The sequence below is a fragment of the Taudactylus pleione genome, unplaced genomic scaffold (genome assembly GCF_031769625.1).
Source record: "Taudactylus pleione unplaced genomic scaffold, aTauple2 ptg000003l, whole genome shotgun sequence".
NCBI classification, from domain to species: Eukaryota; Metazoa; Chordata; class Amphibia; order Anura; family Myobatrachidae; genus Taudactylus; species Taudactylus pleione.
The window spans coordinates 3,484,902-3,501,396 of NW_028284406.1; the positions used below are offsets into that span (position 1 = coordinate 3,484,902).

The 16,495-nt window shown below is 46.8% G+C and overlaps 1 protein-coding gene across 1 annotated transcript in view; it reads right to left on the reverse strand.

Annotated features, from left to right (window-relative positions):
* HMCN2 (hemicentin 2) overlaps nucleotides 1-16,495 on the reverse strand; it is a 267,414-nt gene that overhangs the window by 118,109 nt on the left and 132,810 nt on the right. The window contains exons 24-29 of the mRNA XM_088466840.1: nucleotides 16,016-16,288; nucleotides 15,837-15,920; nucleotides 12,075-12,266; nucleotides 11,857-11,987; nucleotides 10,463-10,610; nucleotides 7,992-8,118 (exon numbers count right to left, since the gene is read on the reverse strand). Of these exons, the coding sequence (XP_088322966.1) occupies nucleotides 7,992-8,118; nucleotides 10,463-10,610; nucleotides 11,857-11,987; nucleotides 12,075-12,266; nucleotides 15,837-15,920; nucleotides 16,016-16,288 (955 nt within the window). The remainder of the gene's footprint in view (nucleotides 1-7,991; nucleotides 8,119-10,462; nucleotides 10,611-11,856; nucleotides 11,988-12,074; nucleotides 12,267-15,836; nucleotides 15,921-16,015; nucleotides 16,289-16,495) is intronic.

The window sequence follows — 16,495 nt, forward strand, 5'->3', positions numbered from 1 at the left end:
GTCTATACTAGATTAAGGGGTCTAGTTACTAAGCAGTGTTAGGAGACAGAGTGAAAATTGATAAGGTGCCAGCCAATCAGCTCCCAACTGTCATTTTTCAAACACAACCTGTGAGATAACAGTTGGGAGCTGATTGGCTGGTACCTTATCACTTTTCACTCTGTCTCCTAACACTGCTTAGTAACTAGACCCCTTAGTATAACTAACTCGATGCACTGGAACTGATTCAGATGCATCTGCGGACGATTTCCCATTCTACCACAGCAGCCTGCCTACTAACTTATGCTAATGCAAATAGCCGCCTGTCTATGCCAAGTATTCATCCATAACCACTGTTTTTCCATCCGCTGCCGTCTATATTATTACTGGGACCGGCAACCACGCCATGTTCGGTGCAAAAGATCTTTCGGAAACAAGCATCTCATCTCCGTCCGCACGCCGCAATCAAGCACAAATGGCCTACGCGCCAATGATGCTCCCCGTGAGACTGCCACAAGGTGGGTCAATTCCGTGCAATCGCATAGTCTCCACTCAGTTGCTATACGGAAACGCCTCAAACAATCCATCCACACTCTCAATCTGTGTCTGCATAGGCTTGGTTTGGAAGCAAGTGCAATATGCGATTGATTTCTACGGTACGTGCGCAGATTGCAGTTATGCGCGAGATCCATCTGCATTTGGACGTGTTGGCGACTCAGGATGAGGCCCATTTTGATCAATATTAAAAAGAAAAACCTTTTAAAACATCCAAAAGTGACCCGTGATAAAGTGCTGATGTCCTGTCACTGTTATAATGTAGAACAAAAACAAAGCTAAACTGGGCAATATTTTAACTGAATACACTTGCAAGTAAGCAAGTGTGGGGTGCGAGCAGGTTACACTTAAGTTGCATAAACACGTAACGATTTTATTAACCAACTATTTTCGTTCAGATTTTCCCTTGAAAAAGTGAACGAAAATCGTTTAGAAAAATCATTGGTTACTAAATTAATGAACGATTTTGTCAACGACGAACGATTTTTTAATGAAGCATACAGTGAATGGACATCGTTCATCATTCATTCTGTACAACATGAACGTTTTCTGAACGAAAATCGTTATGTTGGATAGTCAGAATGGATGATGAACTACAAACTACAAACGGGAGCGCGCTTGGACGAATATCGTTCACCCCAAAAAATGATTTTTTAAACGATTTAACAATAACGACGTCGTTATAGTTAATCATTCAAAAAATAATTACGTGTGTACGGACCTTAAGGAATTGAATTTTTCCCGCTTTTCCACCATATGCATTTCCAGGCACACTTGCAATACCACAAAAGTAGGTGCAGAAGTATTTTCCAGGGGGGTATTCCTAGATCCGGAATGTAGGCCTGCACCCATGTACTGTACGTGTGAGGTGCACTATGTTTTGCAAATGACTTTTACTATTGGGGCACGTTCTGATAAGAATTTTAACAGAATTTGCTGAAGCTGCGTCTCACACCAAGCTGAGGCAACGGAACCGCTGATCCTGGTGCCTGCATGCCTCCGCTGGGCACACAGATGGCAGCATAAGCCGCAGGCCGGACACACTCCAGAGAGCTGGGCATGCATTATCTTCTAGCGCATTGTTGAAACCTGCAGGTAATGTTGATGATGCAACTAAATGTAAATTCTGATCGCCGCTCCACAGCGATTAATAAAACCAAGATTTAAGAAAAAAAATCCTAAGTGTGGTGGTATCGTATCTCAGTTACAAAGCGCAACAGAATTTGTTGGTGTTATATAAACAAATGTTAATAAATCTCATACATAACACCTGGGATTCGAACTTGTAGGCCATGAAAAAGCTAACAACATCTTTCTAATAATGGAGGTCATATTTAATTATACGGGATGCGTCGGTATTTCGACGCCTATGTTAAATCCCTTACCGGGATTCCAGTGTCAGGATTGTGAGCGGCGTTTCTCAATCCCGACACTGGAATCCCGGCAAGGGATTTAACATGGGCGTCGAAATACCAACGCCTATGTTAATCCCGATGCCGGAACGCCGAGAGGACGCTTGACCGATCGTCCTCTGCCGGGGGTAAGTATACACGTAGCCGGGGATGGGGGGTTAGGTACCCCCCGAGGAAGGTTAGGATAAGGCTAGGGAAAACCTAGGGTTAGGTTTAGTATGCGGGGAGGGGGGGTTAGGTTTAGGCACTAACAGGGGTAGGTTAGGGTTAGGCACCCCTAAGGGAGGATTAGGGTTGGGGGGGAGAGTGGTAGGAATAGAATAGTTACCTGCTCTGTCGGCATTTTCACCCATCGGGCAGCCAGCGTCAGGATTTGAATAGCCAGGCTCACGTACGGCGGTCTATCATACTGGAATCGGTATGATTTACCGCCGGACAGGTGGAATCCCGACAGCGGCTGCCTGACATGGGTGAAAATCCCGATCGTCCCTAAGGTAAGTATTCACTAACCTAATTCCCTCCCTAACCCTCCTTAGGGGTGCCTAACCCAAACCTCCACCCCAGTGCCTAACCCTAATCCCCCCTCTAAATGCCTAAACCTAACCCCTCCTTCCCCGCCGCCTAAACCTAAGTCCCCCAGGGGTGCCTAATCCTAACCCTCCCTCTCCCCCGCCTGACCCTAACCTCCCGGGGAGGTGCCTAACCCTAAGTCCCCCCAGGGAGCCCTAAACCAAAACCACCGCGGCTGTACGCGCTCGGCGCCCAGCATCACTCCGGTCTCCAGGCGCCGGTAAAATGACAGGCATCTAGATTTAGACGCCTGTCATTTAACCCTTGCCGGGATAAAGCAGTCGGGAAGCCGGCCGTCGGGATTAGGTCCGCCGGCTTCCCGACTGCATACCGTCATACTGATCCCAATAATACAATGGTGAAAGTGACCAAATAAATGCTTCGGGTGCTCAGCCCTAAGCAGCAGGTGGAATGGCGGGACTCCATGATTTTGCGCAATCCCAATGAGATCCAGGTTGGCATATCACACATTAAACACAATCTTCAATAGTGTGCTAGTAGAAAGGTACTTGCAGCATTCCTGGCCTCTTGGGATCAGTTACTTTACACTATAAGGGGGATATTTACTAAAGTGCAGGGTCTTTAGAAGTGGCGTTGTCGTCCATAGCAACCAATCAGATTCTAGTTAATATTCATCTAGCACCTTCTAGAAGATAATAGCTAGAATCTGATTGGTTGCTATGGGCAACATCACCACTTCTAAAAACCCGCACTTTAGTAAATATCCCCCTAAATCCGTGTTAATAATTCTGGTGTATTCTTTCAAACGTAATATTATTAATTACATTTATCTTGCTGTCACGTCGCTCCCCAGGGCCGTTAGAGAGACACCCTCCTTCCCTTTCTGTGCTGTTACTACTATTGACACATGCCTGCCAGGACAGCCTCCTGAGCGGCTCTGTTTTGGCTGCAAGTTGCTGTTTCTAGGGAGGGTCATCTCCCAATGTCCCCCAAGCATCACATATGGAGACCTCTGCAGCAGCTGCCTGACCTCAACCTCACAGGTGTGCAAAGACCTCCAGTCATGTAACGTAAGTGCAGTAAGACCTCAAGGAACCCATCCTGCTCTAATCTGATTTATTCCTCCCCTAGCACAGGAAGCCTCTGAAAGGCCATAGACCAGTGTTGGCTAACCTTGACACGCCAGCTGTTATGGAACTACATAACCCAGCATGCACTGCTACAGTTTTGCTATTAGGGCATGCTAAAACTGTGGCAAGGCATGCTGGGATATATAGTTCCAGAACAGCTGGAGTGTCAAAGTTAGCCAACACTGCCATAGACAGAACACCTGTCATTTTAGGCATTAAACGGGTTATCTAAAACTTCTTTCAGGGCAGAGGTTACTGTTGTGCCCAGTGGCTCTCCTGTTTTCGATGTACTGAACTACAAGTCCCAGCATGCTCAAAGATGGGAGCATCTGAAAGCGGATTATACATACATATCTACATAAATGTATTGTATTGTGGTCCAGCGTTACAGCATTATATGCGCAGTAGTTCACATTTAAAGAAAAATCCTACATGGAAAAGAAAAACATATTGCATGCATCTAACTATAGGGCAATCCATATGTTACTGATTTGGAATTGTGCGACTTCGCTGAGTGCCTATAAGAGCCCAAAACAGCAATTTGGCCCTACTTAGTGATGGAATCGGTATTTAATGCCACCGGATGTAATGCTGGTGGACTAAACACCGACGCTGGAAGCCCAAATCGTGAGGAACCTGACTGGGGCTGGTAAGTACCCTAGCACTCCCCTCTCCCCCCCTAACCCTCCCCCCAAAGTGCCTAACCCAACCTCCCCCTGATGGTGCCTAACCCTATACCCCCCCTCCCCGCACCCTAAACCTAACCCTCCCAGGGTGGTGGTGGTGCCTAACGCTAACCTTCCTTCGGTGGTGCCTAACCCTACCCCCCCTCCCCGCACCCTAAAGCTAACCCTCCCGGGGTGGTGCCTAGCCCTGTCCCCCTGGAGTTCGCTAACCTAACCCCCTAAGCGCTAACACTGCCCGGCTTACCTTCGTTCGGGAAGACATCTGTCTAGCTCCCGGCGTCGGGATCTCGACACCGGGATTTAGTCAGGCGGCTTCCGGGCCGTTGGCATTTTGACCGCATCCCTTAGTGATACTAGGCGGCTGTCTGTGACTTTATGCTAATGCTAGCATCAGCCCATCGCAGGCTTGCCTACCCTCCCGATAGCCTGCGACCCTCCAGACCTCCCCCCAGAAAAAGCTAGAAACCCCTGCAGCGGGGGGGGGGGGGGGTGGGGTGTGTGTGTGACGTGATTCGCGCTGAAACGCGTCACCATGGCCCCGCCCCGATTCACAATGCCGAAAATAACGGCATTGCGAAGATGTGGCGGAGCCACGGTAACGCGATTGCGCCGTCTCGCCCCGGCTCCGCCCACAATGTGACGTCAATGGCCGGTCCGCCCCCAATGTGACGTCAATGGCCGGCCCGGCCCCCTGCTGTTAGCCGACAATCAGCTCCCTCACGGAAGGCTGGAGCTGATTGTCGGCAAGTATGGCCATTCGCCTTGTGTATTACCATTAAAGTATGGCCACCAGTGTTAGCGATTAAGCATCTGAGTGCGCAACCAGTTCAGTGACACTCCCATAGCCACCTACCAGTTCCTGCTCAGGAATGCCCAGTACATTTCCAATACAGTGTAGGAGTTTTTAGAGATTTTCACACATGCGCAGAACCCAAAAAATCACTAAATTCCGTAAACACCGGAATTGGATCAGATACATGTATCTCATCGGATAACCTAGCTCAGAGAGTTCATTGAGGTCTTGCTCAGCTTTCACTATAAACACTAGATTGTGACCTCTAATATCTATTTGAACACAACTGCAGGGCATTAACTTAAAATGACAAAAAAAAAAAAATGGTTTCTCTTGCCAATAGCTAGCTTGCCAATATGAACCAAAGGCACTGAGGCATTTTGAGGCAGCCATTTTGTGGACGGAACCATAATCATGAGAGTGCTTTGATTGTTTTGCTTCATGTGATAGGAGGAGAGTTATCGAACCTTGGAGAGAGATAAAGTACCAACCAATCAGCTCCTAACTAAACACAGCCTGTAAAATGACAGTTATAAGATGATTGGTACTTTATCTGACTCTTAAATATCCCCCATAGAGAGGCCACTAGTTCTGGCTGACTCCAATGTATGATGTAGGCCAGGGCCTGGACAACTGTGATACTGAGGTTTGTTGATACTACCATCCCCAGCATGCTTTGCCAGACAGACGATAGGTAATAGCTAGCAAGGAATGCTGGTATCTGTAGTTTCACAACACGTACAGAGCTAGTTGCCCAGGGCAGGTATAGGCAATGGGTAGTCAATATAGAGAAAAAAAAATGTGAGTTGCAATTGTGGCTCTGATTCAGAGGTGCTCGCAGTTGCAGCCGCTGTTGCGTATAGTTGCGGGGTGGCGATAATATGCAAATGCTAGTTTCGTATTTCCCCTCATTTACTAGTGCACGCCAGAATGTGCAAGGACTGAGACACCGGTGATTCTTGACACGCCACAATCAGCGCATTATTGCATGCACCGTCAGCACGTGCAGCAGCCCCATGGTAGCAGGTGCAAGCTAGGCGGCCACCATTAGGCAGCCGCCTAGGGGCACTGGCCACTGGAGGGCGCCACTGAGTCCGCACAAAAAAAATGAATGACATAATTCATGGCTGTGTGGCATATTATTAATTTGTGGCAATGTTATGAGGTACATTATGATTTTGGTGCTCTGCTGTGTGCAATATTCTATATAGTATATGATTTATTTGGGACACTGCTGTGTGGCATATTTAACTGGGGAGACTGATACGTGGCATATTATGGATTGGAGGGAGCAGGGCCGGTTGGTGAAATGGTGCCTAGGGCACCCGGAAACCTTGCACGGGCCCTGTATGGCAGGTGCATTGGCTCCGTCTGAACATGGCCTCTGTGGCTGCGGCTCTGCCCCTGAGAAGGCAGCCGCTATCACTGACACACCCACCAGGGCCGTATCTATAACGGGTGCAGGGTGCACCCTGTACCTATAATACTACTTACCTCTCTGGAGTCCCACGTCGGCGCGGGGGTCCGGCGCTGTAAAACGACTGGAAATGGCCACGGCGGCCATTTTCCCGTCATTTGCGCATGCGCAGTACAGGGAAAATGGCCGCCGCGGCCATTTTCCCGGTGACCTGTGCATACACTGTAGACTCTGGGCACACTCTAGTGCCCAGAGTCTATAACTCCGGCGCTGGCCGCGCACAGTGTGCAGTTATTCCTCATGTTTTTGGGAATTGCTTGACCGGGATGGGACCTCTCACCGAAACGCGTGGTGACCTTTTACAGCGAGCACAGTGTCATGGAAGTGAGATCATGGTCTCTCGCAGCATTAGTAATGGTAACATGTGCAGGCTACACCTGCCATGTGTTATCCCAGCACACAGAGGATATGAGGGGATCAGGCACATCCAGGATGTCTGCTTCACCTCTCTAATGACACCTTAATGAGTGAGAACAGGTTATCTTGAAAGGAGGAGGAGGAGGGAGGGGGGTTGGGAGAGACCCCCTCCGTGGGAATGAGATGATAAACACACACAGATGTGGATCACAATGACACAGCAGAGAGTTCTGGAAACTGGTATATGATGTGTGTGTACCCGAACAGACTAGGAGAGCATTTGTTCTCAATATGCTTCAACACTTGCAGATGTATTTTGCACACTGAGGGCTTGATTCAGAGCCGCTCGTAAGCGGCCGCTAGTTCGCTCCGAGCGATGTTCGCACAACTGCGCATGGGTTGTAATACGCATGCGCAAACCAGTCATTGCGGTCGGAAATTGTGTGCTCGCAAAATAGCGAGTGCCTGCTAATTTGAGTGACAGAATGAGGCGTTTGTGGGGGGTAACAGGGGGAAGGTGCTTGAAAACGGGGAGTGGAGATCCGAACGCAGGCGCGCCAAACGGTCAAAACGGGCGTTTTAAGGGTGTGCATAATTAACAAAGCAGCGTCATCGACCACGTCACTTGGTTGTTTCTTAGCCTGAACTGTTCGCATGATTGCGGTAGGAAAATCCAACCACAAGCACTGCGAGCAGTTCAGACGCCTTTCGATGTACTCGATTAATCAAATAAATAGCGGAGATGACGTAGGATGCGAGCGGCCAGGGGGCGTCTTTACAAAATAGCGAGCGCATATTTCGTTCGCTCGCTCAGACATAGAGGCGTCAACAGACCGCAAAGAGCGAGCGCTCAATTTAAATAGCCGGCCCTTTTTTCTGAACGAGCGAGCGCAAATAGCGTCCGGCTCTGAACAGGCCCTGAGTAAGGCTGCTCTAAAAAAGAGACGTGTCCATATTTTTTGTTACCAATTCACCAGTAGATGACCTAATGGATGCCGGCTCTCATCTCTTGAGAAAGATAGTTAGGAATTATCGGTTAAAACTCTCTCTGGTGCTCGGTGATAAACTTACTGCCCGTCCTTTGTCCACTCCACCTGCGGTTTGGGCAGCCCGGACGCTCTGCAGTGCAGCTCAACCTCTTCCCCCTCCCTTGCGGTTAAATCCTGGAGAGACCCAGCTCCGTATATTGCTGGAGGGACTGCAAATGGGAAGATAACCATAATATTACATAGTTGCCTAAAGAGAATCATGGTCTCATCTCCTACAGTATTTTTCTTACTTTCATTTGCACATTTTTATACGCTGGAAATTCCCTGTTTAATAAGTGTAAAATTTGTAGATATTATCTATCTATCTATCTATCTATCTATCTATCTATCTATCTATCTCATCTATCTATCTATCTATCTATCTATCTCCTATCTATCTATTTATCTATCTCATATCTATCTATCTCATATCTATCTATGTCATATCTATCTATCTATTTATCTATCTCATATCTATCTATCTATCTCATATCTATCTATCCATCTATTTATCTCATATCTATCTATTTATCTCATATCTATCTATCTATCTATCTCATATCTATCTATCCATCTATTTATCTCATATCTATCTATTTATCTATCTATCTATCTATCTATCTATCTATCTATATAGCTATCTCATATCTATCTATCTATCTATCTATATTCTTTTAGATTTATACTTAACTCATGAACGATATTTCTTCCTGGTACCATATCATCATTTTCTAATCAGCAGAAAATCCTTCACATTATAGCATTTTTAAGTAAATAAATAGAACACCAACTTAAACGCTTAGAGCATCTTGCAAACCGTTTTGAAATATATTGTCAAAAACACAATTCGCAGGCGCTAATCAGAATTGTATAGGAGGTTGAGTTGAAAAAGCAGCAAAAAAAATTATGAGCCTGTGTAAGCTCAAACCCGTGACCAACCTAGTTGGACACCCCAAAATCCAAACAAAAGGAGTTTTGCGCTAATGCTATATTAAGTATTATCTAAAAAATGTAACAATAGCAGCAATAGCATAAAAACAAAACTTCATATAGATTCATCTCCTATTGTTATCAGCATATGCAATAATAGCAAACCACTTGGATATAGTTCCTGTATATTGTGTGACGTAAGAAATCCTCCTCTAGACTATCCGTGCTGAATAGGTTTATGCACATGTATAAATTGTCCCCATGGGGACCTCACATCATCCGTAAAGAGAAAACAAAGTCCGCTCCCTGGTCTCCAGACCTGTAGTACAGAGCGTTGCCTTGGGAAGCTGTGATGCTGCATCCGCAGCCGGATTTACGAAGTAACAGGCGTTTTTACGGGTAAAGGTATTTTAAGTCAGCTTGTGACGGCCCCATGTAGCAAAAGAGACGGGTGAGTAGTCCCTCCAGTCCGTGGATCTCCAGTTGATAACGGAGAAGAAGGTATTTTGATATCAGCGGTCACACCAAAATGCGTCAGGGCAGCACTAAGTCTACTGATGCATTTCGCTTCCTTATTGGAGGCTTTATCATAAGAGCATAAACCTATTCAGCACGGATAGTCTAGAGGAGGATTTCTTACGTCACACAATATGCAGGAACTATATCCAAGTGGTTTGCTATTATTAAATATGCTGCTAACATTAGGAGATGAATCTATATGAAGTTTTGTTTTAATGCTATAGCTGCTATTGTTACATTTTTTATATCTACTATAAACTGGTTTACTAACTAAATTGATTGGCGTCTTGATCGTTCATTCTACCATATCCAATAGAGTTAGTGAAATTTTATTGAAAACCCGTCACCCGAAAAAGTATTTTTATATCATAAAATAGGTACCGTCTAGTTTACTGCATGGTATGAATAGATAACAAACATTAACGATCATCTTTTATTTGCACCTGGCAGGGACCGAATTCAGGGATCATCCTTTGTTTAAACCACCAAGAATGTCTGCTCGGTGTGTCACTCTCATTTGCATATAATGCCACTGGCAATAAGGTAGGTTTGCCATCAAAGGATAAGAAGGAACTCGATAAAAATAAAATTGCCAGTGTCATTGTATAGAATAAAATATTAATTTGAGTAAGATAGAGGCCCTGATTCTGAGCTGGGCGCACCATGACGCTCTCAGAAGACCAATCAGATCCGTGCGTCCGTCCAGATTCACCTATTTCACTGAAAGAGTGCTCGGCGGACGGAGAGATAATTCCATACGCACTTGCAAACTCCGTCCATGTGCGCATTTCACTTGCGTGTCACTCAGATTCAGGCCCTGAACGTGGGAATTCGACTGGCACCAGTAACTAAATGGAAATGGCGCCCTACGTATCGCTTATACAGAACATCATAAACATTTGTGTGTGAGTTGTGGGCACTTTATTCATAATGAGACCAATAAAAGGTAAATAATAGTAATTTAGATTTTTGCATCAAGAATTCCTTTGCTTCCTGTGACAGATGGCTTGAAGTGGCCCCATTACGGGAACACCGCCGCCGGTGATGACCGCCAGGACTACTCACCAAGCACCATGACGTTGTAGGTACGTTGAGCCTCACCGGCGCGGTTCACTGCTTTGCACGTATAGGACCCTGAATCGTCCTTCCGTAGCCGGTGGAAGCGCAGGGACTGACCGGCGGACTGGAAGCTGAGCCCTGCAGCCTCAGTGAGCTGGAATAATAGGAACAATTAACAAAGGAATATTTTTTTTTGGGCGGGGGGGTGGCTGAACCAATATTCTTAAGAATGTATCTTCCAATTTACTAGGAGCTTCACATTAAGTTAGCATTACATTTTATTTCAGACGGTAATAGTTCCAAAGCAATACACATTCTTAGACATATTTCACGGCCCCGCTACCTAGATTTTGTGTGTGCTGCTCTTGACATGTGGAACACACTCCCATGCAGGGCCGTAACTAGGGTCGTGCGACTTGTGCCAAAGTGCAAGGCCATCCAGGTGGCACTGTCGCTGACCCATGGCATCTGCATGTAGCATGCGGGGTTCCTGGAACGGCATCCGACAGCCAGTAGCGCTACTGCAGAGATGTTTCCCAGAGCCGGCAGCCCGCGACTCCCCTAGGCGTGACATCATGTATTTGCCCTTGTATGCCGCAGCTGTCGTTAGTATCTGGAAATGCACAAACTCCATCTCCACTCAAAAAAAACAGGCAGCCCATCTCTGCATGCAGGCAACCAATTGCTTTCTATGCCACGCGTGCATGATGCAGAAATCTCGCATCGGACGATCAGGACCTTTGCATACGGAATGGCCGGCGGTTCAAATCCCGACAGCGGAAGCTCGGCAGGGGTGAAGATTCCAAAGATAAAAAAGGTAAGTACAACTAACCCTATTCTGCCCCCTAACCCTCCTTTAGGGGTGCCTAACCTCCCCACCAAGTGCCTAACCCTAACCCTCACTAGCCCTAACCTCCCCCCCAAGTGCCTAACCCTAACCTCCCCTAAGTTCCTAAACCTAACCCCCCTTTCCCCGCAGCCTAAACCTGTCTCACGGAGGGGTGCCTAACCCTAACCTCCCCCTCAAGTGCCTAAACCTAACCCCCCCTTTCCCACAGCTTAAACCTGAGTCTCCCGGGGAGGGGGGCCTATCGCTAACATCCCCCGGGAGCTCCTAACCTAACCCTCCCTGCGGCTGCCGGCACCTGGCTTACCTTCGATTGATATGCCGGGTGTCGGTCATAGGTCTAATGACAGGCGTCGGGATGTCGATGCCTGCCATTAGTACCTTGCCAGGATTAGGCAGTCGGGAAGCCGGCGGTCGGCATTGCAACCGTCGGCTTCCCAACTGCATCCCTTGCATACACCTAAGTAATCTATAAGTATTTGCATGGATGCTTTACTTATTGATTTGTTAACAATTAAAAAAAAAATTATAACAATTTCAGCAACACACTTACTGTTTTGTCATCTTTGGTCCAGGTTACGGTTGGGATGGGGACACCGTTTACCTCGCAGCCCAAAATGAGAGGTTGACTGGCCATCAATGAGATATTTTGTGCTTGTCCGTTCTCGAGAATCCTGGGTGGTGCTGAGATGGGCATAATATGAGGATTACTCAGCTCAGGACACAAAGTTACACAGTATCAGCGGCCACCATCAGAAAATAAATCCTCACCATACACCACCAGTTTAGTCTTCCTCCTTGCCGAACCAGCTTCATTTGTTGCCAAGCACATGTAGTCTCCACTGTGATTAGGCACCGGTGATGCGATCAGTAAGGAGCCATTACCCAGCTGTGTCACTCCTGGTAAGTTGCCGCTAAGCATTACTCCATTCTTTAACCAGCGAATCAGAGGCATCGGAGTCCCTGAGGGTTAAGCACAAAGGGCCTGAATTAGAGATGATCGTAATGCCCATTAGCGATTATTATTGGTGATTTGCGAATGCATCTGAGCCTCATTGCCCATGCATCAAGTTTCATTATTGTTGTCACTCGCACTAAGGATTTATTCTCAAAGTGATTGACAGGCAGGGAATGTTTGTGAGCGTCAACAGGTGGGGTTGGAGACTCAAACGCAGAGGGGTTGCGATCGTTTTTTTGAGCATTCTCAGCCTGCAACTGCGATCCCGTATGCAGTAAAAATGAGAACGCCGACAGTAAACTGATTTGTGACAGATGCCTTTGTACACAGACACTTGGATTTGCAAAGCCGCCGCCAGCTGCGACATTTGCAGTGGCATTAGCATACATCAATCTTAATCAGGCCCAAGGTGAGAGAGAACGTTGCCAGTGCAAAACTAGAGACTGATTTTAATGTTTCTGGTACAACACTGGTTAATCCAACTTCCTGTAGAATCTTTAGCAGGGCATCAACCACAAAGCATCATAACTGTTAGCAGCGCATGCTTACTTGCAAAAAGTGCTAGGGCGTTGTGTGCAGAGATCATTGACATTAATCGTATGTATTTTAGGCTGCACAATTAAATGAAATGGATGCAGAGCTGGAAATATAATATTGTCATTTTAAAAAGGCACAGTGAAAAGTCCTCCACTAAGGGGCCTATTCAACAACACTAAAATAAAGTTTTTAAGGACATTTTCCTTAATTACCGTTATTTTAGTATTCATGAAGACACTTAACACAAGAGATATCACTGATATCTCCTGGTTAAGTCTGCCTGCGTTAAATTCCACACTCCCCATACATTAGTACATTAGTATGGGGATATGGAAATTAGGCTATCCATCAGATTCCGAAAATTATGTATTTTCGGAATTTGATGGTGTTGCTATACGCCACTGTCAGGTGGCGTACAGCGGGTGACACTTACCTGCTGTCAGCGTGGGCAGCTCCTCCGCCGGCTCAGTCTGCTGTGCAGACACTGTGTTCTCCCGGCAGAACACAGTAAAGTTTAGAAGAAAAAAAACGTGTTTTTTTTTCTAAACTTTAGTGTGTTCTGCCGGGAGAACACAGTGTCAGAGCAGCAGACAGAGCTGTAGGCAGCTGCAGCAGCCAGGTAAGTGGAGGACAGGGGGGGGGGGGGGTTGGGGGGACGCAATTACCGCAGCTGTAAGCAGTGCTGCGCATGCGCTGCTTTTACGGATGTAATGGCGCATGCGCAGCACTTATTACAGCTGCGATAAGGTAGAGTACATAGGGAAAAGATACTTATGGAGAGGAGGAATGATGAATTCCTTCGGTAATTAGGTTTAGAACTCGCATGGAGTTCTACCTAATTACCTCCAGAGAATATTAGTTATGATTAATAGGCCCCTAAGTCTTATACTAGGAAGATTGTGTATGACACTCCGTCACTTCCCTCGCTTCCTAGGAGTTAAGTAATGGACGGTGGCTTCCCTGTATGAGTTAGTTTCCACTGCACTAGATGTTTGCCAGTGGAAATATTTAAAGGTTAAGGGCAAAAATTAAGCATCCCCCCATTTCGATTGCTCTGTCAAACTTACAACTCTTTGCATTTCAGATCATGGCCCTGGCATCTTCAGATGGCGTCAGTCTCTGGGCTACTGCAGTGCATTTTTTTTTTCAGCCAGTGACCCTCCGAATCCCTTCCCGTCAGCCCATACATGTCACTTGCCCAACCCAATGGCTGTTCCTGAAGCAAGGCGATAGTGGTAGTTATCACTTTGCTTCTAAACCCCGGGACAGGGCTTTAACGGATGCTCTGTCCTGGTAACCCAACAATTATAAGTGCAGGCAAAATATTAATATTCGCATTGTAAATTGGGGCATATATATCACATCACAACTGGATTGTGATAAATATGCCCCTAAATTCTTTCTACTGGAACAATACTTTGGAACTGTCTAATACAAGTTTAATGTTCAGTTGGAACAGTATGAATCAGTTCAGGGCTCCTACACTATAAGCTGACAGACAGCTCCAGCTCCACTTGGGAAAGGACTGCCAATCAGATAATCACTTTTTGAAGACTCAATTCTAATTTAAAATATGAACTCTAGATTTCAGATGGCAATCAGGGAGACACAGTGGTTAGGGGATGTAGTCATAATCCCGGCTGTAGCTGGCAATCAGGGAGACACAGTGGTTAGGGGATGTAGTCATAATCCCGGCTGTAGCTGGCAATCGGGGAGACACAGTGGTTAGGGGACGTAGTCATAATCCCGGCTGTAGCTGGCAATCAGGGAGACACAGTGGTTAGGGGATGTAGTCATAATCCCGGCTGTAGCCGGCAATCAGGGGGTCACAGTGGTTACGGGATGTAGTCATAATCCCGGCTGTAGCTGGCAATCAGGGAGACACAGTAGTTAGGGGATGTAGTCATAATCTCGGCTGTTGGGACGCCAGTCAGAATTCCCTCCCCGGCATCCCGATGGTAAGTAGTGGGGTTAGGGGGAAGGTTAGGCACTAGTGGGAGCGTAAGTGTCAGGCACCCGGGGGTGAGGGATAGGTTTAGGCACTACGGGGGGGGGGTTGGTTTAGGGTGTGGGGAGGGAGGGTTAGGGTAGGGGTACTTACCTGTCGGCATCTGGATTCTGACCGCTGGAATTCCGAGCGCCGGCATCCCGTACCCAACCTGTGGTTAGCATTGTTCCCTCACAGTGCTGGGGTTATGGGTCAAATATGACCAGGGAATTATCTGAGTGGAGTTTGTATGTTCTTCCCATGTTTGCACTGATTCCACTCAGTATCCTGACACAAGGCTGGATTCACTACAGATCGCAATTCTGCTTATACGCATGCACCATATGCAAATGTTTGCATTCGCAAAGCGATCACAGCCTGACATAAGAACGCTCACTTCCCATTACTCACATGCGTATACTAACGGAACATAGCGAAAATATTGGTTACATCGAGTAACATCGGACCCATAGGCCCACTTGCACAAGCCCTGACCTTACTCAGAAATTGCTACCAGCCACGGACGCTATCAGTGCTATGGCTGCTTACAGCAACGCAGTGGCTAATTTATGCACGCCCCTGCAACAGCGTTGAAACGCACTGGCACGCCGGCGTTTCCCCGTCCACCCACAAACGGCACTTCCTGTCAATTACCGTGCTCTGGATCTGCATAGTCTCAGCAATCGCACGTTCCCGTCGCAATTGCTAGTTCACGCACACGTAAAGCACAAACATTGACCGATTACGTGTGTATTAGTATCTGCGTTCTTTGCTGAATCAGGCCCACAGTCCAAAGACAGACAAATGGGCAAATGAAAAATATGACTGTGCCTTTTACTGCATTTCTTTAATCTGTAGAAACTATTATTGTGCTTAGTTATTGTGTATGATGTGTCCTACTTTATTCCACTTTCTCTCTACTCCAGGACAAAGGCCATATATATATCTGACAGTGCAACACCGCACGGAGGTCATTTGAATGAGATTACTTTGTCCTCCAATTAGGAAGATGAGGAAGGATAAAAAGTGTAGGTCACAACGTAGCTCTCACCTTGTACCGGACATGTCACAGTTACCGGCTCGTAAGCAGTTTGCTCCAGTAGGACATCAGAGCCGTCCTTAAAGTTTGGTGGCTCTGGGAAGACAACAATTGTCCAGTTAGCAACCAAAGCCGATTAACTTGGTCAGTTATTGATTGGGAAGGGGGGCGATTACTGGGCAGGTGCTCACCCAAAACTTCCAGTCGGAACTCCAGCGAATCTTCCCCGGCACTGCTGGAAGCCACACAGCGGTACATCCCGGAATCGGAGAGCTGCACCTCCAGGACACTGATGGTGCCATCAGGACCTTGCAAGGAGTCCTGGTCTCCAACTCTCATAGCTTCACCGTTTTTATACCAACTGAGCCTTGGAATTGGGTCTCCATGCGCCACACAGGGCAGTGCCAGCGAGCGCCCCACAAGAGTCTTCAAGACCTTAGGTCCGGGGTGAAGACGTGGTGGAACTGTAACCAAAATAACAGGTGTTTTATACAACTAATAAGTGTTATCCTATAAATGTGTTAAAAAAACAAAAACACAGAAACCTTTTCTTACTTTGCCAGAAGCGTCTCTCTAGAAACAAATCGATAAAAGTGGAGAGAGTGAGTAGAGAATTATGAGGGTGCTGCGGTTAGGTGTCTGTGCACAATGGATCCGGTTATGACAAGCAG